This window comes from Carettochelys insculpta, chromosome 3 (genome assembly GCF_033958435.1).
Source record: "Carettochelys insculpta isolate YL-2023 chromosome 3, ASM3395843v1, whole genome shotgun sequence".
In the NCBI taxonomy this organism is placed as follows: domain Eukaryota; kingdom Metazoa; phylum Chordata; order Testudines; family Carettochelyidae; genus Carettochelys; species Carettochelys insculpta.
Genome location: NC_134139.1, coordinates 189,118,546 through 189,144,848, shown reverse-complemented (window position 1 = coordinate 189,144,848; position 26,303 = coordinate 189,118,546). Strand labels below are relative to the sequence as shown.

Genomic DNA, 26,303 nt, shown 5'->3' with positions numbered 1-26,303 from the left:
ATCACGTGTGAGTGTGTCATGCTCCTTGAGACAAAAAAAATGGTATGGAAATAAAAACAATTTATTATGAAACCAAAAACTCACTGGTTTGAGTATTGGCCTGCTGAACCCAGGGTTGTGAGTTCAATCCTTGAGGGGGGCCACTTAGGGATCTGGGGCAAATAGATAAAAAAAAAAGGGGGGGGGGCTGGTGCTTGGTCCTACCAAGAGGGCAGAGGACTGGACTCCATGACCTCCTGAGGTCCCTTCCAGCTCTATGAGATGTGTATCTCCATATCTTGTGAGTGGTCTTACCACTGACCCACCTTTTTTACATTTTTCAGATGGGGTGGACATTCTCTTTATCCACACTCCCATGCAAACACATCTTCGAACCCTAGCCAAATTCTGTATTACAAGAATTCACCCTTCCAGCACAACCTTGTTTGGTGCTCTTGGGATTTTTCACTACCGCAGTAAGTCACAGTTTTCTTACTTTCCTTCTTAAAAAGCCAAGCAGTCCTGTTGCACCTTAAGGGCTAACAATTCTAGGTACAAGCTTTCTCAGGTGAAACCCACAGCTTATTTTTTGTGACGCTTCAAACTAACCGGGCTGCCCCTCTGAGACCGTAGCCTTCTTGCTCTCAACGATTGCTCGCGCACTCCAGGGGTGGCTGAATGATCAGCCCCAAAAGCGTGATCCCAGTCTTCGCTGCGCAGCTGGATGGAACAATGAGTTGCTCGGTGTTCCGCCCTTGGAACTCCGCGTCGCCCTCACGCTCGCAGGGCCGCCTGCGGGAGGCGGGTAGGACATGAAAGCGCGCGCAGACGCCGCGCCAACCCCGCTGATAGGCGCGCGGGCGGAAGGGACTCGACAGTTCCTGCCGCCCGCCCCGCCTCAGTCCCTGGCCGCAGCGCGCCTGCGCAGTGGGGGTTGCCGCGCTCCCTGTGTGTGGGTCTCTCGCCATGTTGTTGTGAGTCTCTGGCGGCTGAGGTGGGGGGGGAGGGGAGGAAGGAAGGAGAGACCGGGGGGGGGGCGGCGGGGGCAGGGGGTGTTTCAGGGCCCTGTCCGGCTCCGTTCCGGGGAGCAGCGCCGCAAGCCAGCCCGTGAGTATCTCCCGGGGCCGGGCTAACCCAGGTCGTGCGGAGGGGGCGGCAACGGGCAGGCGGAGCCCCCTTACCATAGCCCCGTTTTGTTTCGGGCCTCGGGGGCAGTGTTGTGGCTGGACACCCAGCTGGCCGGGGCCTGCCCGATGGGGGCTGCTGTCTCCTCTGCCTTTGTGCTGCGCTGCCGCGGCCTTCCTCCGGGCCGCCGTCGGAGCAGCACAAAGGGGGTGGGGGAGGGGACAAGGGTGTATGTGGGCGAGGGTAGCCTGGGGGAAAGATGGATGTGTGGGGGAGGGGCGTTTATCGGGGGCAGACTGGGAGCAGGGGAGCGTCTGGTGTGGGGGGAGGGGAAGGACTCTTCGGCGGGGGAGGTGTGTGTTGTGGAGTGGGGACTGCTGTGTGACCCTCTAAGCACCTGAAGGATGCTAACAACACTCCCCCCTCTCCGATCGCTGGGGGAGCTTACTACGTTTTGCGTGAGGCGCTTACGTGAAGGGAGGGGGTTTAGATAAAAGAGATGAAGTCGTGCCTGAAAAACAGCTGTGGTGAGGAGAGAAAGAAATGGGGAGAGGAGTTCCTGAAGGCACATCTGAGATCTAGACAAAGGAAATGTTTTGGAAATGTAAAGGCGGGTTTCTTTTCTCATAGCTTTGATAGAGTTTCAGGCCATGAGCTACCATTTCGGATGATCTCTCTATATCACAGATTATTTATTGTTTATTATTTCTTTAGACAGGATACCTATGTGTGTGTTTTGTTTTGTTTTTTTAAGGGATGTCAGGCTCAGAAGGCTAAATGCACGTTTTGTAGTTAATGCCACACAATGAAATGTTGGATTTTATTTTTTAAGGTGTGTGTATCTACACAGGCAAAATCAGAGAATGCATTGTGAGAGAATATTGCCATTCTCACATTGCAACTATGTGCAATGTGGATAACGTCTTTATTTGATTACCACTGATGTTAAAAACCTTTTTAACGGTCATTATACAAGAGATTTTTTTGTTTGGTTTTGTTGCAGTGAAGTTTTATGTGTACTTCAAATTATGTATTTAATTCTGTAAAAGTAAAGTGATACACATTGTACACTTTATACTCATCTGTTGTATGAAGCATACAGTACAAAGCAAGGAAGGTATTACAACTTAAAAAAAATGTAATGTGTTTTACGTGATGGCATGATAGTTATTTTGAAATCAACCAGAGTTTGGGGATGATAAAATGATAAAGGCATGCATGAGTTATATGTATCATTGAAAATAAATGCCCAGAAAAATCTTTACACCAGACATTTTTTTGAAATGTCTTTATTATTTACAGTCTCTTTTGTGTCCCTCTGCTAGGCTCCTTTACTTATAATTATTCAAACTTTGTAGGTCCTTTAAGGAGAGCAGAAAGGTAAACTAGTACATTTTTCAGATCTCTAAATACAAAAAAAAAATTGTTTTTTTAAATACATAGTGCTGCTAATTTTAATGTCTGGAGGATTTTAATCTGGACCTTCCTGGATTTAGAAGTAGGTACAGTTGTGTTCTTGGAAAGCTGGGGATCTTATTTTTGCAATGGTATAAAGGGGTGTGAGATTTTAAATCTTCCCTTGGTCCATGATTGAATACTGTATCATTGTCAATATTTTTAGTAGGTGAAAGCGGTGAGAAAATTGGAATGGGGGGGATGATTGACTTCTCTGGCAGTTTTGTTTTCTAAACAAGGCGTCTGGCAAAAAATTGGAAAGTTGTTAGTCCAGAGGAGAGAGATTTAATAGGCCAATGCATGTAAGGGTGTGCTTGATAAATACAGTTTTATTGCAGGGGTTTATAATGTATTGTTTGGATATCAAATATGTCTATGTACTATTTGAATCTTTGTAATTTTTTTTTCCAGTTTGGTGGGAGGGAGGAAATAGAATGGTGGTTAGGCAGTTACAATAATGAAAAGTGGAGAAACAGTTACTTATTCATTGTAATGGTGTTCGACCAGGAAGTATGCAGTTAACTTCCCTTAAACGTTAAATACAGTGAGAGCTATTACAGCAAATACATGTTCATTGATACAGAGAAAAACTCATATTTCCCTTTCCTTGAAGTGGGTGGGACGTTGTGATCAGTTTTAATGTAGGGATAGAATATGTTTCTAGTGTTTTTTATTGCCTGGTTGTATATTAATTAGTGGTGTAAGAGATTGTGGGCATATCATGGGTTAAGCATTAGCAGGTAGCTAATCTCATTCCCAGGTTCTCAAACTAAATAGCATTTTTTTATTTTACTTTTGTCCAGTTTTCCCTCTTCCTAGGTATGCATGTATACATGCACCAATTTTGTGTGTAGAAAACTTTCTAAAATGTGCTATCTTGAAAAATCAAGTCTTTGTCTTCTACAGTTGCTTCCAGAATGTTAACAGATTCCAAATGCTGGGGATGGATGACCTAGGATCACTTGAGAATTTCCCTGTTCTGATTCCTCTGAAGAGTCTGACACTTGGCCACTATCAGAAGATAGGATACTGGGTTGTAGGTAGACCACTGATCTGACTCTGAATGGCCTTTGTTAATTATAAAAGTTATTAAGATGGGCAGAAAAAAGCATTTGGTTAACTTTCATTATTCATATTAACAGTGATGGATTCTTTCTGGTATACAGAATTATGTAGGATGTCATTCTTGATTGCAGTAAAAGCTTCATTAAATACTAAGAATAATATTTAGAAGTATGAGGTGGTGATGACTGCAACATCTCTTCTTAAAGGTACCAAAAATATTGGTACTTAACATTTTCTTAAGGGAAGAAAACACATATTTTATTTATAAATGAAAGTTACTGAAGTGGCCATAGAAGTGTGTGTGATGGGTAGATCTTATAGATCCTGTTTAGGTTATATAAGGTGCGTTCATAGGCATGAGACATATTGATTTGCTTTTTTTAGTTATGTTCTTAATCTTCTTAAAAATTCAGTTGAAAAATGCTTCCCTCATCCAGGGTGAAGTTTTTCCACCCATAACAACTATTTATTGCTTATTCCACATGGTGGAACCTTTCCAGCATTGTCACTAAGCCAGTATTTAAGCTCTGTGAAATGGAACAAGAGGTCAATCATTGAAAAGCTTGTTTTCACTTTCTGTAACAACAAATTAAATTTGTACAGTTCCTGTAATAACAGGCTTTAAAGGCACTTGATAGTCATATAGTAGAAGTACTCCACAGATTCAAAGCACGTAGACTAAATATCGGTTCTAACGGTCTCTGTGATTTCCTATCTACAAACCAAAGGTGTGGGGGTTGAATGGGGGGCGTGTCTCGGGTCAGGGTGGTTGAGTGGGGCGGGGTTTGGAGCCCTGCGCAGCGCGCTAGGGGCTGTGGTCTGGGGCCACAGGAGCGGGGGAATTGGGGCAGGGAGTTGAGCTGCCAGGGGATTTAACCGGGGTGAACTGACCTGGCTGTCAGGCGGAGCTGTGCTGCTCTGGGAAGCAGGGGGAAGGGTGTTTTAGCCTGCCTGGCTGCCTGCAGGGGCACCGCTCTGGGAAGGTCGAGGGAAGGGGCTCTCAGCCTGTGTAGCTGCCTGCAGCTGCTAGAAGCTAGGCAGGCTTAGAGCCCAGCAGCTTCATGTTGTGTGAAACTGGTGTTTGAGTGAGTTTCGCGCACCGTGAAGCTGCATAAAGCAGAGGATTACTGTATGAATTGGGGGTCAGCCGCATAAGAGCGGGGTTGCATACTCTGAGACCTTACTGTATCTGTGTATCTATGGGTCCGTATAACTTGGACCAATGTAAGTTGGGGGTTTACTTGTATTTCCCAGACTAGGGTGAGAAAGTTATGTAGCTAATGAATTGAAACTATCTTATCTGTAGAAATATCATTAAAAGTATCCATTTTGTTGTCTATGGGTGGGTGTGGTTTTTTTTGACGCCAATGAATTATGTATTCTGCAAGTGGCTCTTGTAGAACTAACGTACTTATTGGAGGTACAGTCCTATGAACACTGTGAGGTGACTGTCCTGGGCACTGGGGAAGGAATGTGGAGGAGTTCTGCACCACTCCATGTTCAAAGAATTCATGTACCCCACAGATTTTTCTTCACTGCAGAAAAATGACTTTCTGATGGTGAAGCAAGGGGAAGCCACAGGAGTGGTTGTGCAGTCCTTTCCAGCAGTACGTTTTGAGTTCCCACGGCAGCTGTCAGAAAGGTAAATCACTGTGGGGCAGGGGGTGGGACAGGGGAAGACCTGACTAGTGGCTGCTACCCTGTGCTGGGGTCAGCTAATAGTTCCAGCTGGGAGGGGTAGGACATGACTTTCTCTTCCCCTGCATGGCATCACGAATCATGAAGCTCACCTCTAGATTTCTCCCCTGTCTGCAGGAAGCTGTGCAAATTCACCCTGCCATTTCCTGTGTCATTGCACCTCAGCTGCACGGGGAGGGAATCAGTGTATGGGGATCTGCTCTCCCATCTGCCCAGTCCCATAAATCCATACCTCATCATACCCAGACTGTCCTGCAAAGGCTCACTCTTCCTGTACCAGGACCACCCCTGTTGAGCCACCTGTACCTGTATTCCCCAGCCTACCAAACCCCAACCAGCTAAATGTGATTCCTTTATCCTCCTGAGCCTCCTCTATCGAGCCCCACCCCCAACTGAGCTCCAGCCACCTTCACCTGGACCCCTCTGCAGAGTCCCTTTACTGTTGCACTTAGAATCCCACACCAAGCCTTTGTGCATCCAGATCCTCCACTGAGCACACCCAGTGTGCCCACAGCAAGCCCACACCTGCAGCTTTTCCTCACTGCTACAGTTGAATCTTGCCTCGCTGAGCCTGCCTGCTCACACCTGGTGCATGTGGCCCAGAGGTGCAGGTCCCTCATATTGTTTCTGGGGTAGTCCTGCTCCTTGTGCTGTGTTGGGGTTGGTGGGTACAGCGTCACCACAAAGCTCATGTCCCGAGGGAGTTGACTATTGATCTCCCACTTCTGTGCAGTCAGTGGCCTCTGCTCCCCAGTGCCAAGCTGGAGCCTCCGGATTTATTTGGAAAGTACAAGTAGCAAAATTACGCAAAATTTTAAAATATTGTTGTGCAGAATTTTTAGGGTGGCTTGTGATGTGTGGGTGTAGGTGTGGTGTGCTGTTTTTTGTGCAGAGTGTACTCAGCAGTAATACAGGAAACTCTCTTCTGACCAGTATTCAGTCAACTGGTACTCTCAAATAACTGCCGCTGCCACCAGGTGCTGTCCCAGCACGTAGGTTTCTTCTTCCAGGTGGCTGTGCTACTCACACGCGGGGAGAGGATCCCTTCTGCCCTGAGCCACTTTGTTGTTTCCCTTCTTAAGAAGGGTCTGGTACTGGGGTGTGGGTAGAGAGCTGAGAGGAAGCTGTTTCATCTGCTGTTCCCTATCTCTTTCCCTCCCCCCCACCGCCAGGGCTGCAGAGGCTCCAGGGGTGCTCAGAAACTGCCACCACTGGTGGGGAGAAGAGGGAAGTGTGTCTTTCCACTGCACACCAGCCTCCCTCCCATGCAGCAGCATGGGCCAGTGCTTCAGCTGCTGAACTCCAGCAAGAGTACAGCAGGATACTGGAGCATGAGGTGCCTGGGGCCTCCCCACCACCCACCCTCATGGCAGTATGGGCTGGGACTGCTGAGTCCCTGGGGAGCCAGCCCCTCCTCCCCACATGGCATCCTGGGCCAGGGCCAGGGCCTGAGCTGGTGAGCCTTGGTGGGGAGAGCAGAGTGGGCTGCGCAGGTAGAGGCACCACTCCAGGGACAAGGGATCCCCCTCTGTTATCCATAATATTTTCATAATCTGGCAACCTCCCAGTCTTGGGGCTACCTGATATGAAAGACTTTATTGTATAAAGCTCTGTGAAATGCAGCAGCTGCAAAGCTATTGAATATATAATGTGCAGTAGGCATGTTAATGTTTAACTGGTAACGATGAGGCTTACTGGTTATGATTACCAGTTGAGGCTGGAGCAGCCCTCATCCTCCTGAGGGGGAGGGGCTGCATGTGGGTGAGGGCTGGCCATGGACTGGGCCTACTTTGGCCAGGGTGCAGTGGCCCCTTTATCACTGACCAGGGCAATGTCACAGGCAGGGACACTGTGGAAAAATTGAAGCAGTGTGGGTACCTGGTACACAGTGGGTGTAGGGGCTCCAGCCCTGCCAGAGAAGGCCTTGTCTGTGGCAGGGGGCTTCTACAGTTCAGCTGGGCTGGTGTGGCCTCCCCAGATGCCTCTCCTGCATCTTTTAATTGGCTGACTGGTTAAACCTAGCTCTTAACCTGTTAACTCATTAAATGGGATTTTACATCCCTAAGGTGCAGGATTTTTAACAAATAACATCTATCCAGAACAAAATACTGTGACTTGGACATGGTCAGTGTGTAATATTGATGGTCATGGTAATATCATGTGTTTTAATCAATATATATGATACTTTTGATTTTTTTTCTTTACAAATTAGAGTTGGTAATCTGATGAACATTTTAACAATTTAATCAATTATTTCCAAATAAATCTGCAATTTGCCTAGTCCTGGTAAAGCTAAGTAACTTCTCACTTATTGGCCGTGTCTACACTAGCCCCAAACTTCGAAATGGCCACGCAAATGGCCATTTTGAAGTTTACTTATGAAGCGCTGACATGCATATTCAGCGCTTCATTAGCATGCGGGCGGCCGCGGCACTTCGAAATTGACGCGCCTCGCCGCCGCGCGGCTCGTCCCGACGGGGCTGCTTTTCAAAAGGACCCCGCCTACTTCTAAATCCCCTTATTCCCGTGAGCAGATGGGAATAAGGGGACTTCAAAGTAGGCGGGGTCCTTTTGAAAAGCAGCCCCGTCGGGACGAGCCGCGCGGCGGCGAGGCGCGTCAATTTCGAAGTGCCGCGGCCGCCCGCATGCTAATGAAGCGCTGAATATGCATGTCAGCGCTTCATAAGTAAACTTCAAAATGGCCATTTGTGTGGCCATTTCGAAGTTTGGGGCTAGTGTAGACACGGCCGTTCAGTGCTAGAGAATACATGGGAGAAATGGACAGATATGAACTGCTACACTGCCTGGCTTTGTTTCTGTTGTAAATCTCTTTTTGCTTATGTCCATCATAAATGTGTGTGTGTGGTGTTTTTTTGTTTTTTTTTTTCTCGTGGGGAAGAAGGATGTAATAAAGGTGGATAGTCTGGGTATGTTTAGTTTCTTGGACACATAACATGCAAATAATGAATTTTCACAGCGTACATTTTAGCACAGAGTCACTTTGAGTTTTGTGTGTGTTCATTAAGAAAAATAAACTTTACATAGTTTATATTGCATTCATAATCTTTAGGCATACTGTTAATGCATGGTTACATTTTCAGTATAGAATGTATTAGTAGATTCTTTATTCTGTCATAATTGCTTTGGGGGTTTTGTCTTATTGTTGAATCTGAAGATGACTTAGAATTCATACCATTGTTCGTGGACTTTCATTTCAGTGAGGTAAACTGCTATTGTTATAGTAAGCTACATATAAATAGCATTGAGTCTAACAATGGCAGTAAAACAAAGCTTATTCAGAGTTACAGGAAAACCCTCAAACCATAGTATAGTATAGTGTTTTTTTTTTAAGTGACTGTACGTGGAGGAGGTGTTAACACTGGAAATAAAATGTGTGTGTATTGAGGAATTAGCAGGGGGTCATGATCTCTTCTTGTCCACAATTTTAGTCTTGAAAACTCCATTGCAGGTGAGAACTTGAATGAAGAAAAGCTTCTGCATACCATTTTTATGCTATTTTTCTAAGTGATAGTGGAAGATACAAAGTTTATTGTAAAGCTTTCATGGTGTACTTTAAAATGAAGATAACTGATAAGTTTTGTGGAAGCCATGGATTATTATGTTGTAGGATATATTTGTCTTATATTTATGTATTTATCCAGGTCTCCTTGAATTTAATGTTGCTGCCATATGATTGACAATACACTCAACAAAATGGACAAAGAGGAATCAGAAAATCAAAAGAATTCATGATTGGTTTTTTCCCTTGGAGATTTTTGGCAATAAAAACACAGGAGAGTTTATTTTTAATCTTGTCAGTTATACCTGTTTCAAGCCCAAGTGAAATTCTTCAAGTGGTCACTGGCAGACTGACTAGACACAATTTGTGGTCAGTGGAAAGCCAAAATATACTGTCAATTTGGTCAATGCTCTTTTTGATTAATATGAAATTTGATGTTAAAATCTCGCAGAAGCGAGAACACTCAATATTTTTCACTTGTAATATGTTTGCATTGAGGTTTGGAAGAGCTTTCCGTACTACTTAGGTGAAAGTGCTTGGGGACTGTGGAGAACAAAGCTGATAATAGAAGTTATAGACGTTATATGAAGGAAAGTACGTGGCAGTTGATAGTGACTTTTTACAATAAATTGACAGTCTGAAATTATTTTGCTCAGATATTTACATTACTATGTTTGGCTTCATGCTATGTTTTATCTGAGAATCTTATTTTAGAGACTTAGGTTGATAACTCTACCTTAATGACATAGAAGAAGCTTAATTCAACATCAAAGTTCTTTGTTATCTTATAGATCCCGGATTTTTTTTTTAAATCCTAGTTATAAGAACTGCATATTTAAAGACCCTTCATGCAGAAAGCCTTTTATGTTATCAAGACTTTTTCTTTTTAGGTTTCTACGTGGAATGAAAATTCCATGTGTCCTTCTAGGCATGAATGAAGTGGCCTGGCAGGAGACCAGAGGAATGATGCATGCGAACATTGGGCAGGAAACCATTGGGGTTGAAATAGGGGTTGCCTCAGCTGGAACAGTAGGTGAAGCAACAGCAGGGCCAGGGTCTGGAACTTCAGTGCCCAGTTCAGGTGGAAGCAATCCTCCCACCATTCCTAGAGCTGCAGTGTCAGGTGCATCCAGTGTCCAGGTACCCCTCAGTGGACGATCTCAAGATGATGCCACAGTTGGATATTTCTTCCAGAGGCAGGATGGTGAGGAGTTGAGTGGCTACTCCAGCAAACATCGCTGGCCCACAGGAGATAGCATTCATATAGATCATTCGGTAGGTAGTTTGTTTTTTTTTCTAATTCAGAAACTTCTGATATTTTTTTCTTGCATCCATATCTTTCAGAAAGATATACGTGGGTTATGCATGTTTTCTTTTCTGTATCAATTATAAATTTAAAACACATGATTTTCCATAATGTAAATCATTCAGGTTTTTTTGTTTTTGTTTGAGCAGTTAAATTAGCTTGCAAGTTAAATACAGTTATTCTGTGGTGATACTTCGTGTTCATAAAAACTTGCTGGGTTAAAATAAATAAGCATAAATGCTAGTTTTATTCTCCCCTCCCCCCCAGACCAGAAAAACTAACAAGTATTGATTATTAGATTGGAAATCAGATGGTAGCCAACCGTTTGTTTGATAAAAGGCCAAATTATAATAGTGCTAATGAAAACTAACGTGTCTCTTGCACACAATCTTACTTGTTGCACTTGCAGGTAAAAACTTGTATTATCAAGACTATAAAACTATAAGCGTTAGAACTAAGCAAGGGTTACCTTTTCTTTAAACTTAATAGTGTACGACAGGTATCTGCTTCTTTGGTAGGTAATGTAATCTAATTACCCATAGGCCGTATCTACACTAGCCCAAAACTTCGAAATGGCCATGCAATGCAGATAGGAATAAGGGGATTTTGACGTTGCCGGGGTCCTTTCAAAAAGGAGTCCCATCTGGATGAGCTGTGCAGGGATGAGCTGCGTCAATTTCGAAGTGCTGCGGCTGCCAGCATTCTAATGAAGCACTGAATATGTATTTCAGCGCTTCATTAGTAAACTTCAAAATGGCCATTTCGAAATTTTGGGCTAGTGTAGATGTAGCCATAAGGTTTCAAGTAGAAAACATGTAGCTCCAAGTGTGTAACTGCTACAGCTTTCTAATTTCTCTAGCTAAACATCTTTCCTCGAAATTCAGATAACAAAATGCTCTTTCCTGTGAACCTGAGTTAGGCAAGTTACAGAGTTCATTGGCACTTTCTGTGTCTTCCAAAACCTCTGGATTGTGGGATAAGTTACAAGGCAGTACTGTAAAATGGAGGAAGTAAATGAATAAAACAAAAAAAACTATCATCCTGAGAGTTCAGTTTTCTTTATTTTTTCATCCATTTGCTCTTTCCTTTTACCTGAATTTCTCTTGTCCTTTTATTTCTTGATTTTTGTATAAACTGTTAAAACATAAATCAAACCTCTTGCAATACTCTACTTGCAACTTGGAGAAGTAAGGTTTTTTGAATGCGTCATAATGTAATAGATTTTCTTCCCATCATTTTTGGTTTTGTGACAAATAGTAGATAACTAGAATGTGAACCTAGATTATTTTTATTACAGTTTTGCAAAGTGATACAGTCTGTGTGTGCGTATTCAAGTATATTAAGCTATTGATAAAATAAGAAGTGGCATATATTCTCCCCTATCTGGTGAGCAGGGAGAGCTGCAGCTCAGATGAGCTTTGCATAACAACAGTATTTGGATCCTTCAAAGTATTGCAACACTTGTTCAGCAGAGAAAAGTAAAAGTAAACACCTGGTACCTAAAGTTTTTAAAAACAAGACCTCCAGAAAAAACTGGTTCTTGACAGTATTTTGTTTTATGCATCATAAAGAGAAAGCTTAGTTTACTTTTGCTTATTCAGTTTTAATTGTTTGGGAATGGTAATACTTTTCTTCTAATCTGTATAACTGAGTCATATATCTCTCATTTTCTGCCATTTTCACCCTTCTTTGATTAGTCTAGAACAGGGGTCAGCAATCCCCAGCATGGGTGCCAAGAGTGGCACAAAAGCCGATTTTCATCGGCACGTGAGGCAGGAACTCAGCCCCACCCATCCTCCCTCCTGTACCTGGGGGCTTGCTCGAAGCCACACCGCCTGTGGATTAACAAAAGAACAGCTAATGCTGCCAACTACCACTTAAACGGTAAAGCTCTGCATCTTAATTTATTTATCAATTAAGCTGCTTTAGGACTATGGAATCATAGAACACTAGAACTGAAAGAGACCTTAAGAGGTCGTTGAATCCAGTGTCCTGCCTTTGTGGCAGGACCAAGCACCATCTTCTAGATCATCCCTGATAGATGTCTGTCTGCTCTGCTCTTAAATATCTCCAGTGATGGAGATACCACGACCTCCCTAGGTAATTTATTCCAGTGTTTATCCACCCTGACAGTTAGGAAGTTTTTTGTCATGTCCAGTCTAAACCTCTCTTGCTACAGTTTAAGCCCATTGCCGCTTGTCTTTTTTTTTTTTTTCCGGGGGGCGGGGGGGTAGGGGCAGGGGCAGGGGGGAGCCCGGGGACAGGAGGTGGCCCAGCTTCCCTTCCCCAGACCTTGTGGGTAGGCACTCACATCATAACCTCCCTCTAACAAAATCTCTCCCACCAAGCACCTATTGGTGACTTTAGAAAGTATCACCCACACTTGGAGATCAGAAGGTCAGAGGTCAAAAAATCAGATTTTGGTACTCCGCCTCAGAAAGGTTGCTTACTGTTGGCTTAGGAAAAATAGGAGATTACCATAAAAGAACAGACCAGTAGACTTCCCTAGTACTGTTCTGTATGCCTTTTAAAAGTTGCAGAGTGTTCTTTGTGGGCAAGAAGGCACACCGAGCAGCAACTTTTTGAGTGGGGATGTAAAGACAGGAATTACATTAATATTTATTGTCTTGTAAAGTGACAGCACTCAGAGTGAGATACTAACGGATGAGGTGCATGTAAAGCTTCGAAAGAATTCACAGTTCCATAACTAACTAATTTTGTGCCTGAGGCAAGAATATAAAATTGTGCACCCTCATGTTTATATATTCATAGTTATTTAGTAAAAAATGGGAAAATACATAAATAACACAACATTTGTTTGTTGTAGTTATGAGGGCTTTGTGCCTGACCAGGACCTGAAGACACCATCTGTGTAAAATCTGTCTGGAGGCTAAAGAGTAGGTGCAAAACATGCCAAGGTAGATGCAGCTGACAAAGAGCACCTTGCCTGCCCAGGAGAAATGGGTAGGACAGGAGGCACATGAAGTACCAAATCAGATGGCTAGCATGGATTGCAGTTGCAGAGAGAGTGCATTATCCAGGTAGGGAGACAGCAAAACGGGCACACTGTCTATCAGAATGACCTTGCCATGAGTAGTTACTGGGGCAGATAATTTGAGGGATTCAAGCAAGGGAGGGATTGAGCTCTCTTCCCAGGTGGCACCTTGGGGAGGAGTGCAGGAATGTTATCTGTATTTTGGCTCTAAAGAGGGGAGCATTACCTACCCCAGAGCCTAGAGGTGTTGAGGTTACTATCTGAATGACTCATTTTTCTAATTAGGGGTCCTGGGGCAGGGGGCCCTATCTACCTGTTTACTCCAGAGGAGAGCATGGCTAGTGGGTGCATAACCTGCCCAGGTGGGGAAGATAGCAAATTGGACATACTGCCTGGCAGAATTCCCCTGTCATGAGAGCAGTAGCTAGTGACATGATTAAACAATGCTGAGTATATTTAGGTTCTTATACAGGCCCCATCCTGGTAGTCTAAGTGCTTCCCAAGTAATGAAATGTTACAGATATGTGAATGAGTAGTTTAAGTTTACTGCAGGATCAAAATATTGTATTCATGTGCAAAAATGTACATGCATGTGTGGTTTTAGAATAAGTTAGAAATAACCTGTACACATGGTCTGAAACAAAACACTTGTGTTTGTCTGTATGGACAGCATACATACAACACACACTTAGTATTTGTAATTATTTAGAGCTAAGTGAAGAAGTGACAGATAGCCCAGAGAACATTTATATTTTAATGATTTCCTACTGCTTTATATTCATACCAAATTTGTACATATAGTAGTTTAAACTGAAGCTAGTAGGTCTCCATTAATGGAGTGGATATTATTGGATAAATTAATGCCGGGGTGAGCAAATCTTGTAAATTGGGTCCTGCTTTTTGTCCCTGCAATCAGTAGGGCTCCCCCAACCTGTCCAGAAGCAAGTGGTGGTCCCCCAGAGGTGACGTGCAACGCTCCCTCAGCGGTGGCAGAAGATGGGAGAGCCAGCAGAGGTTATGTGCACCCCTGCATTAAGGTGCCATGGGACTCCTTGCTATTTTTGCAGGTACAGGCTAACATGACTTCCCCCTCCGAGACAAAGAAAAGGATTTATTTTAAGTGGTCTTCTGGCTTCCCAGCTTTTAGCATGCACTCAGCTCATGTTTTTAAAGTTTTTCTCTGTAACTGTGAAGTCTGGAAACATATGTGGGGGGGAAGAAACTGGTGATCCTCCTGAAATCACTTGACTCCAGGACCTGGGCCTGTAAGAAAAACACCAAGTAACATGAGATGCAATAAAATTCAGAGAACTAGCAATACCAGATGAAAGCCAATGAATGCTAGTCAGGGCCCTAGCTTTGTATGTTCCCCTTTGTAATTAATCTGTAATGAGGCAGCACTTTGGACAAATTGAAGTTCTAGGTCTTAGTCACAAGCCTTTTGCTTGAGGATAGTTGGCTCAGTGCCAGGATAAAGAATAAACAGTTGTATGCCAGTGAAACATGGACTTTGCGCTCAAAACAAGAGCAGCGGCTCAACACATTCTACGTGCGCTGCCTTAGGCGCATACTCGGTATCTCATGCAGGACAAGGTCCGCAGTAGAGCAGTGCTTGAGAGGGCAGGCACCGCCTCCATGTTCACCCTTCTCAAACAGAGGCGTATGCGCTGGCTGGGCCATGTCTCACACATGACGGATGGCCGAATATGGAAGGACCTCCTCTTCGGCGAACTGGCATCTGGAAAGAGGCCGAAAGGGCAACCTAAATTGCGCTACATGGACAAGTGCAAGCGTGACCTCAGCGCTCTCTATCAGCGTGAACACCTGGCATTCGCTCGCCTCAGACAGGCATGCCTGGAAACAGGAAGTGAAGGAAGCTCTTGCTATGTATGTAACTACCTTGGTGAAGGAAGCGGAAGATGGGAAAGCCCTCAGGAAGATCCATGCCTGTGATGCCAGAGCGACATCTACCTACTGCTGCTCACAGTGCAGAAAGGACTGCCACTCCCGGATTGGATTGCACAGCCACAGAGATGCTGCTTGAATCAGTCCAACTGGGGCGCAAACTTATCAACCCTCGGGACCGAAGGATGCCGCCTACTACTACTACTACTACCTGGTGCCAGCCGCTGCCTCCCCGAACTATGTGTCAGCTAGGGTGGGAGGGTTCATGCTTGGCTGATAAGATGAGAATCTTGGTTTCAGCTGTTTTTGCATGTTGTCGTCCCCTCCCTGAGAGGCATCACACATTCTGGAACTTTCCCTTGCATGCATCATGTGGCAGCTAGTCTGTGGATAGTGGTTGTGCTTGGTCGCGAAACTTCTACTCAGCTGCTTACATGTTGTCCTGACCTCCCACATCCCCTCCCCCTCGCAGTGCCACACAGTCTGGAACTTTCCCATGCCCAGAAGCATCATGTGGCTTGACCCCGAACCAATAAAAGGATGTTTTGTGCAAGGTGCCAGGTAGCTTGCATATGGTGAGGGTCCTGTAGCCGGCCAGCGGAGGGTCCCCCTGCTCAGTTACAATTTTTGGGAAACAGAAGAAAATACTTTGTCAGTAGCATGGCTGTCCTCTCAGAGGAAACTTTTGAATGGTCTTTAGTCAAAGGCCAAAGGACTGGCTATAGTCTGGAGTCTTTTAGCTGCCCGGGGGAAGTCTCCCTCAGCGATCATGATTTTTGGGTGCCAGCTGTAGCTGGGTGTCTGGTAGCAACCAAAGCTGTAATTGTTTCATTGATTCATTGCAGTTCAGTGTAGCACCCATTTCAACTTAAACAAACTCTTGTTCTGAGGTGGTTCTTTGCCAGGAGGTCTATATCCAGATCCAAGCCTGCAAAGATCCAGTGCTTTTGCATCATGTTTTCAAAAACCTGTCGGTTGGGAAACCCAAAATCTTTTTTCTATCCATTCCTAAGTGCTTTACTACCCCCTCCTTCCCTCAATTATAAACAGTATGTCTCTTATAAAGGCAAGCCAGACCCATCTGGAAGAAGGGACATTTGTTTAACATGGCAAGGGAAAAAGGGTAATGAAATGTGAAATATTAGCAACAATAGAATCAGCAGTTTAGGTTACTTGTGTTGAAGCATTTCCTTTCTTAAAAAGAAAATCCAAATACTTTTTATCTTCAAGAGTAAATAGACAATTGTATCTTGGGTCTTAAATAATACTGCATGCTTAAATATGGATTTTTCTTTCTCAGACTTGCTGTGCTAATATGTTTGGCAAACTTTAGATTGGGAAGGAATTTTCCCACACTGGACTGTACAGAAGTTTGCCCTTACTTTGGAGCAGTGCAGTTTCCCATTCACATTTGGTGAATGTTTCCCGCATACGTTTCCTCTACTTCCAGTGCAAGGAGAACTTAACATTCTTCCAGTTGCATAGGTGCCTCGCTTTAAAAGAAAAAGTGTTGTTGGAAATATAGGCAGGTTTTTTGTTAGATTAATGATCGGTTTCATTACATTAAAAATGTTCTTGAATGCCTTTTGAACAGTCATTACCTAGTTGCCCAAACAGAATGCCGATACTTTTGTAACCCATTCTTAGTTCATGCCTGAGAAGAATTTTTTTGCTTGAATTCCGTCAGAAACTGACTGTGCATGACAGTACTTTTTATCTGGCAGTGTTTGAAAATTCTCTTTTGGATTGTTTGGGAGCATCTCAAATTTTTAAAAAAAAATTCAAATTCAAGCCTCCAAGTGTTAAACAGATTTAACAATTAACATACTATTTCTCAAAATAAATTTGTCTAATACGTGGATCAGTTTTTTTCTCACCACTTGCCTTTCAGTTTTTAAGTGAAATTCAAACTACTAATAATCTTTTGTACTCTATTGAAAAATGCTTTACAAGTAACAACTTAATGACAATCACTAAACTCAGTTTGTTTAAAGTGGCAAAAGCTAGCATGGATTGCCCTTATAGTGATTAAGTGATTGTCACGGTTTACTTTTCCCGGCAAAATCTTAAGATTATAACAATTAATGGTGTTACTGACGCTACCACTGATTCCTGTTTTCCCCATTCAACAGGAGCTAGAACAACCTATTTAAGTGAAATGGAAGAATACTAGGATCATCTTTTTATCCCAGTGCTGCTGTCGTCACCATCAGCTTCTCATTAGCTTGCTTTGAATTGCCTCATTACCATGGCCCCTCCCATGGGACAGTAGTAGTGCATCAGCAGCCTGAGAAGCTGATGGTGACAACAGCAGCATTGGGATAAAAAGATGATTCTAGTATTCTTCCATTTCACTTAAATAGGTTGTTCTAGCTCCTGTTGAATGGGAAAAGAGGAATCGGTGGTAGCAGCAGTAACGACACCATTAATTGTTACAATCTTAAGATTTTGTTGGGAGAAGTAAACATAGAATCCTAGGGTTAGGAGGCACCAACTGGGTCTTCCAGTCTAGTGGTGTTCAAACTTTATTTTTTTTTCACCACCCATTGGAAAAAAAACGCCCCGGCAGCTCAACATTGGATCCTCTGACTAGAATTTTCACAGAATCACTATAAAGGGCAATCCATGCTAGCTTTTTGCCACTTAATGACAATCACTAAAATCTGTTTGTTTAAAGTTATCACTTATAAAGCATTATTCAATAGAGTACAAGAATAGTTTGAATTTTACTTTCTTAATTTGATGGGTGGGCTGGCATGTTTGTTTCTGATCTCAGTATATCAGGTGCATTATTCAGTTGGTTTCCTTTTTGTTTTTAACCTTGTCAGAATCCAAAATGCCAGTTTGTACATGTAAGCTATTGGAAGCCATAGTAACGACAGGAAAAACAAATCTTAACAGTTGATAGTCTTTGAAAACTTATCCAAAATGACGGGTTTAATGACTTATGAGATATTTTGGGTGTGCTTTTATAGGTAAATTACCGCAGCATTTTTTATTTCTAAGGAATTAAGTTTAGTGCCATTATTGATTTAGGATTTTGAAAAGCAAAAACATTTTTCAACCAGCTCTTCTTCAAATTTTCAAACCCCTCTACAGGGAATTAGTGACTCCCACGTTTCTGACAGAGCTGCAAAATGTAACTGTGACACTTCATATTTTCTTTAACTTCACTGCTGTTCTCCTCAGCATGTTGTAACACTGGGAATATGTAGTAGCTCTGATTACTTTTCATTTGTGTTTGCCACAGTGCTAATGATTCTTGGAATACTTTTATCTGTTTAGTCACTAAACAAATCATTTCCTCTCCCTTGTAACTTGAAATTCAGTTTGTTTTATGAGTTGGGAAGAAGGGAATTTCGAAGTCTAGGGTTTATTTCAAAGAACTTATGGCTACATGGCCAGTTTGTGTTGTGAAGCAGCACTTTCGAAGTGCAACTGGTTGTCGTTATGCTAATGTGGTGCTAAATATTCCTATCAGCGTCTTGTTGACCAGTTCTGATCCGTGTCATTTAAATATCCCTTCTGAGAGGGAGGGGTAGTGTAGAGAGGGTCAATCAGTTTTTCAGGGTGAAGTTAACTAAGCCTTCAATTTGAGTCTACGCTGAAAACAAAACTGACATTGTAGAAAGTAGTTTTTAGGTGATTTCATTCAAAATGGCTGTGTTCTGAAGTGTGTAAACAACTGTCTACAAACAAGTGTTGTTAGAAATGAGTAAAACATCAGACATTTAAATAATTTTAATATTTTAAAATTGCAATGAAACAGACTTTAGGAGATCATGACTAATGCTGTGCAACTCAGTATTAAGCTGTGACCTGTTCTTTGAAAAAAATTATCTAGTGTAATCTCCCTGCCAAAAAGTAGGATTTGTCTTAAACATTCAAGGGAGAAGTTTTCAAGCCTCTCTTGGCACTCTATAGCTGAAATGTTTTCAAGGTTTGATGACAAACTGGTTCGGCTTTTGGCATCCTACTTGTTAAATGTAGTTTCTTATCAGGAGCTTCCTATATTGATTCTGTACAGTGGACCACCTATTTATGCAGAGGTCGAATTCTTGTGCAACCCTGCCTAAGTGAAATTTCATGTTATTTGAGGGAGCCAGGAAACTGATCAGCATAGTAGTGCTGGTCAGGTTCCTCTCTCCTTTGAGAGATGGGCAGCTGAAAACCTGGCTCTGGCCTGCCCGCCCCCAAGTTGTGTTAAACCAAGATATGTGCAGCATGAGTGTGCATGTCTTGGCATTCTACTGTATTATTGCCGCTTGCTTTCTTGGTCACGGTTTTAGGTGGACTGATTATTAAATAAAACTAACTGGTTTGAAACATGTTAACTTGAGAGACAGCCCACCTCATTTATTCTTGCAACAGTTTGATGGAGGTACTCAGGCTGGAGCTGCTTTGATTTAAGACAGATACCTACCTTCAGGATGCTTCCCCTCTGTGCTTACTGTGAAATTGCTTAGGTCTGAAGTTCTCTAAGGTATGCTGCAAAACATATCTAGTTTTCAGATGCTTTCAGGGAAATAGAGGTATGGTTTGTATTTGTGGGGAGGGAGGTTAATCTGGAAATGGGAAGGGAAGATAGGCTGCTGGATTTTGAAGATACTGTAAAAGCTCTGTTATCTGGCACTCAGTTAACAAGACAGCTCCATGAACCAGCATTTCCGGTACCTGCCAGAACAAATCTTCAATCTGGTAACTGGGACTTACAGACTAGTTATGCAGTGGCACATTGTGCACTGTACTTCTATGCAAAAGAGGCAGAAGACAAGAAAACATGCTGATACCAGGGTTTTAATCAAAAAGCAGATTCCAGGGTGTGTCATTTGGGCTGAATCTGTAGTGACCCTATCTCCTGTCTTCTACATTTCCAGTTACAATGTTGTTAATCGTTTCCCTGATGCACTGTAAGAACCTGAACTGACTTCCGGATCCTAAAAGATTAAATTGTGTTCAGTGTAGCTTTAATGTTAGGCGTATACAGACATTTTCACAGTAGGTATCTTATGACACTACATATCACTAAGGGTAGTGGTGCAAGGTGTAAACCCTGGTTCCTAAAAATACACTTAAATTTTTCAAGAAATCAACCACTCACTGGAGTGGTGAGTACCTGCCTACTAATTTATAATTTATTAATTTTATTTTGCAGAGGGGTCCCCATTATAAGTCGTTTTGCGTGTAAGTTGTCAATTAAGGAAACTAAATTCATTATACGTTGCACAGATCCACACTTAAGTCGTTTTTCAAGTCTTTGCTTCATCCTTCTTACTGTCTGTAAGTTCTGAAGTACATATAAAACGTATGTTTAATTTTATGATTTTTTTTACATTAAAAATGTTTAGTGTGTAGTGTATGTGGTTCATTGTTAACAGACATTAAAACAAGAAAACAACTTAAAGGACTCTGTCTCTATCCCAATGTATTTACATGTATTCTTACTGTAGAAAATTCCGCTTTGTAAGTCGTCTAGGCATGGTTACTGTGTGGGAGGTCCCTATCCCCCATTTACAAGTATTCTTATGGGGCAGAATTTCCCTTTATATGTCATTTTGCTCTACATTGTGACTTCACAGTCCCTAACTACCCCCTCTATTCTAATTCTTTGAAAATTAGTAATTCATTGGTAAAATGTAATTATCAGTTAACCAGAATATTTTATTAGTGTATGCCTTCCATTACCCTAACTGTATGGATAACAGAGCTTTTACTAAGTTTACTTGGGTTGTATTTTTAATAGCATTAAGAATTTAGCGTAGGGGATGGGTTAAGGTTTTTCTTCCAGCCCTCATAATCAATTATCTTGACAACTTGAAATCTTCTTTCTGACTTTCAGAGATTCCAAGGCCCAAAGGAGCCATTCTGAACATTTAATCTGACCTGCTTTATAGCAAAGGTCATAGAACTCCCTCAGGATAATACCTTTTGAATTAGTTTTGCTTTTTTTTGTTTGTTTGTTTTTGTTTCTGTGGGGGGAGAGAGAGCTCAGTGGTTTGGGCATTGGCCTGGTAAGCTCAGGGTTATGAGTTCAATCCTTGGGGAGGCCATTTAGGTATCTGGGGCAAATGGGGAAAAAAAAAAGTTGGGGGAGAGATGGTGCTTGGTCCTGCCAAGAGGGCAGGGGACTGGACTCAGTGACCTCCCAACATCCCTTCCAGTTCTATGACATGTGTATCTCTGTATTTCATTTTTGAAAAATCTTAAGTGTTAAAATTGCCAAAGGACCAGTATTATCAGTAAGCTGAGCGCTTAGCCAGCCAGCCAACCAAGAGAGATTTAAATGATGCCCATCTGATTAGCAGAGTGCCCACAGCTGGCAGCATGTTTTTTACTGGTGGTACACGTATACACATGCCTCGGTGCACATAACAATTTATTCTGTACATTGGTGAAATAAATTAGAGGGAGCATTGAACATGACACTTGAAATTGTTCCAGTGGTTAATTATCCTCACTTAAAATATTGCACCTTATTTTTAGCCTGGGTTTGTCTAGCTTCAATTTCCAGCCGCTGGATCATGTTATACCTTTTTGTCTCCTGAGCCAGAGTCCCTCATGAAGTATTGTTCCCTTTGTAAGTGCTTGTAGGCAGTGATCAAGTCACTCCTTAAGCTTATCTTTGCTCAATTGGAGATACACATCTCCTAGAACTGGAAGGGACCTCAGGAGGTCATCTACTCCAGTCCCCTGCCCTCTTGGCAGGAACAAGCACCATCTCTGACATGTATTTTCCCCAATCCCTAAATAGCCTCCTCAAGGATTGAACTCAGAACCCCAAGTTTAGCAAGCCAATGCTCAAACCACTAAGCCAAACAGAAAAGTGTTGAAATCTACACTGGAAGAGAGGATTGCAAAGCAATGGTTGTAAATAGCATTGCTCATGATGTAGGGAAGGAGGAAGATGGAACATAATTGAAAAAAACAAATGTGATTGAGAGATTAACTGATTTCTTGAATAGTGGATAATCTGATACCTAAAATTCTAATCAGAAATTAAGTGAATTGTTTTGAGTCCTTTCTTTACCATTCTAGATTTGTTTTGTGTGTAGACAAATGTTCATGTATGTAGAGCTGTTTTACTCCGAATGGCGCAATTCTGTTGATGTTGGCTAGTACCTTACTCTTCTAATTCACATTGGCCATTTCTACGCATGCGACTTTCTTTGAAAGTGGTGTGCTAATAAATGGCCTGAAATATGCTAATGAGGCACAGATGCAAATTCCCCACACCTCATTAGCATATGGTCACATGATTTGGAGTCCAGAAGACATTCTTCTGGACTCAAAAACACCATTTAGAAGCATGGCCCCTGGGGGGGCGGTTCTGTAAGCAAGTCCTTCTTCCGGAGGCCCCTTCTTCCTGAAAATTTTTGGGAAGAAGGGGCCTCTTTAAGAAGGACTTCTTTCCGGAAGACCCCCGCCCCCCAGGGGCCACACTTCTAAATGGCGTTTTGGGCTCTGGAAGAACATCTTCTGGGCTCCAGATCACGTGACCTATGCTAATGAGGTGCAGGAAATCTGCATCTGCACGTCATTAGCATATTTGGGCTGTTTGGCATGTGTAGAAACGGCCATTGAATCCAGGGTGCCTCTGCAAAAGTTGCAGAATTTGCCATAGAACTTTCTATTCCACTGTTTTGTTATGACCCAATACTAGTAATTTGAGAAGTTTCTTCTACAGATGAAGTTTAATATTTTATGACTTCTGAGCTACCTGTTTATTTTCAACAACTTGTTTATTACCAGAAAAGTTTCTGCTCTTTTTGATCTAGAAGTAATAATTTCATCCACTTCCTTTGAAGAACTATTTCAGTCAAAACTTTTAACTGCGTTTTAGTAAGAGACACGTCCATGACTAAGCTGTGTTTTCATGTTTTGGTACCCAAAATGTATTGAAGTTCAGGAAGTCTGTTTTCTTTCACAGCTGCCTGTCCAAGACACTGTAAGAATTGTATTCCTGCTGTCATCCAGATTACTTTAAAAAAAAAAAAAGGTACATTGTCCAAAAAGTACTTCTTCTGAGGACTAAAGTAAATGGGTAACCGTAATTCCTTTTAAACACTGTCTTCAACATTTCTATAGATTAAAGTAGAAAACTCACACTCTACTATACCATTGAAAATTATTTCTCAATACCATTTTAAGGCACACTAACTAAATAGTGCCATAATAAAAAGCTTTCAGGTGCTACTCAAGCTTTTCTTTAGATTCTAAAATCTTAAAGAGCCATGGCTGTATATTTTGAGAAACTTTTGATCTGCACACTGGCACTTTGGCTTCCATTGTACAAAAGTAAAGCTTAGTACAATCCAAAAACATGCCTCTTTTGAATATGTAACAGTTTAGTGGTATTCTGTGCTTCCATCCCTAAAAGAGGAGACTAGAAATTGTCTTTCTACTACATGTGCTAGGTCAGATGAGAAATATTTTCAGTCCCTGCTTGGACAGGCTAGTGGTTCAGCTGCTCCTGCAGAGGTCAGGCTGTATTTATTGGCCAAAACTAGTCCACCAGGCGCACTACTGATGTTTATGATGTGGTTAATTAGGGAACAGAAAGTCCTGGTTAAGAGATGAACAATAAGAGAAATAGTATCCCATATTTTGGTGTTGTATCTCCCTAGTTCTTAGAAGCAATATTGTTTAACAGCTGGTGGCAGACCTTACGATTTGAAGTCTTTGCTTCATTCTGGTCAGAGTAATTGTATGGAGGTCATAGAAATATGGTAGAACTTGAGAGAAAGGAGGAGTGGTAGGTTTTGTGCTAATAGGCTCCCATCTTGATACAGGAATCTAAGTGCTACACTAATACAAATAATAATGCTCAGTATTTCCTGGGACTTCTGCTTAATCTGTCATAATATCCTTCAACACTACCCTTAAAGCAAGATGTCTGAGAATTCTGCGTTCTAGGTCCGAGTTAGTAGTAGGCCAGTCACTGTATGGTAGGTGTTAATCAGTTCTGCCATGTTTTTGTAAGTTTCTTGAAAGAAGGAATTTTCTTTGTAAATGCTCCAAGATTAGTTCTTTGTATGTTAGCTCTCTGTTTTTCTGGTGTTCCAACTTTTCAGTTTCCTAGTTGGTATCTAAAGAAAATACTCTTTGATGGAAGTATTCTTTGTGTTTAGACACAGTAAATGTGCACCACTCTGTAATATTCATCTGATTTTCAGTCTGTACAGTAGACCACTGACTCACTTGTAGGTTGCATTCCTGGGCAGTCATGCGTAAGTCAAATTTTGCGTAAGTTGGGAGTGGATTGGGGGAGGGGCCCTGCTGCCTTCAGGTCCCCCAGTCGTGGCTGTGCCTGGCTCCCTGCTCCTGTGAATGGCAGGGAGCTCAGAGCCAGGCACAGCAGTGCTGGTCAGTTTCCCCACTCCCCCACCCTGCTGCACCAAGCTGCCAGGTGCCCCACACACCAGAGAGCCAGGAAACTGACCAGTGTAGCAGCATTATAATCACATTGCAACTTGCATGGAAAAGCTATTATTATAGGCAAGGCTAGTACCATTTCAGGAAAATTTAGCAAACTTTTCTTTGAGTTTTAGAAGCTAAGAGTCTTGTCTTCACTAAACGTGCGCTGTGCTGCCAATGGCTCAACAAAACCAAGATACAAAATTTTCTATATAACTGTTACTCCCAGTTCTTTTGGGATGGTGTGAGGCACAGAAATTGAGAGCTGGGAGCTTGTGTGCTATACTGTCAGTGACCCCTGTGGCTGACATGCTGGGAAAGGAAGGCATCACTTTAGAATGAACGTAAGGATGAAAAGCACAGTTAGGGATATGGAGTGTAGTGAGACTATGACTGGTTGACCAGTGTAGCTGAGGTTTAGGTTGGGAAGCTGGGACTAGATGATCTTGAGAGGAAGAGGGGAGGTTACAAATCAATTGATGGCCAAAAAATAGTAGGTTGGCATACTCTATGTAAACTAGTGCCAGAATGGGACAAGACATGAACTTTGCCAATGTGTTTCGCAGACTGGGACTGTCTGGGCATGGAGAATTGGTCTGGGACAGATAACTGGGGAGGGAGGTGGGGCAGGGGCAGATTGGAGGGTTTAGGACAGGAAAGGTCAAACGTATAGGAGGAGACAGATTAGAAGTTTGCACCCCCTGGAGCAGACTCCTAGAGCCTGGAATGGAACCCAGGTTTCCTGAGACCTGGTCTACAGTACACTCTTGGGTCTGCATAATTGTGTGCTGGGAGGAAAACAGAGTGTGACGACCTGCTATTCAGTTCTGTTATTTTGTAAGCTCAGGTGTCAGCTTTGTGTGGTGGATCTGAAGGTTCCGACTCTGCTGAGCCATGTAGATGCAAGTATGTCACATGATTGAATATTTTTCTCCAGTTGACCTTTTAAAGAAAGCTAGGAAATTACACGCAACTATTGAAGTTTCAAAGTCAAGCACTCCAAAATTAAGAAGTGCCATACTTAACGATATCTGTGCAACCTGAAATGGGCACTCTTTTATGTATGCCTTATTTATTCATGATTACTCATTGTATTTTCCACAAGACCTTTGCCTTATTCATTGTACACCTTGGACCTTCTCTGTTGTAAGTCAGGATTGTGTAGTGAGGAGACTGCTGATTGCATGACCACCCACGGATCATTTGTTGGTGAAGTTGGAAAGTTTGTGTGCTTAAATAGGGACTGAGAAAGTAGTTGAGGGATTTAAATGTGACCCTAGAGTAGAAAGTTAGATTTTATGCCACAGAGTTCTTTAGTGATTCTTGGCATGTCACTTCAACCACACATTCTGACTTAATATGCTGGGCTCTGAGATGTAGCAGGGCTGCAAACTGAAGTCACTGGAAGCTGTGCTTTGAACATGTTTATGCTTTGTAATGAATGCTAAATCTGATATCTCAGTTACCTTCTACCTCTAATAGTAATATCTTTGTGCCTCAGTTACCCATTTGTAAAATGGGGTTCTCATCACCCTGTCATCTCACTGAGCTGTTATGAAAATAAATTAGCTTTTCTGAAACGCTCTAGTTCTGTAGTGATGAGTGCTATAGAAAAGTCCATGACAAAATTTATAAATCTGCTTCAAAACAGGTATGAATAATGTGGTGAACTAAGATGGGGGCTGAGAGTAAGCAACAAGGAAAAAAATGAATAGCTTGTTCATTGTATGACTATAGTTCCAGTTTGTGCACCAAATGAGGCAGGGATCCTATGGGGACAAAATAGCTTTTGATGTATTTTAAAAGCATATCAAAATGAACAAAAGCAAGAGGGTTGAATG

At 42.4% G+C, this 26,303-nt stretch overlaps 1 protein-coding gene across 6 annotated transcripts in view; it reads left to right on the top strand.

Annotated features, from left to right (window-relative positions):
* Positions 1-881: 881 nt before the first annotated feature.
* PUM2 (pumilio RNA binding family member 2) overlaps positions 882-26,303 on the top strand; it is a 124,865-nt gene continuing 99,443 nt past the window's right edge. The window contains exon 1 of one of the 6 annotated variants that reach the window (XM_074991322.1): positions 882-953. Coding sequence is in view for 3 of the 6 variants with exons in the window: in XM_074991320.1 (XP_074847421.1) it covers positions 9,707-10,117 (411 nt within the window). In the remaining 3 variants the exon portion in view is untranslated. Of the gene's footprint in view, positions 954-1,043; positions 1,087-9,484; positions 10,118-14,193; positions 14,211-26,303 lie in introns of those variants that run through there. The other 5 variants (XM_074991321.1, XM_074991320.1, XM_074991325.1 and 2 more) reach the window with 5 other exon arrangements.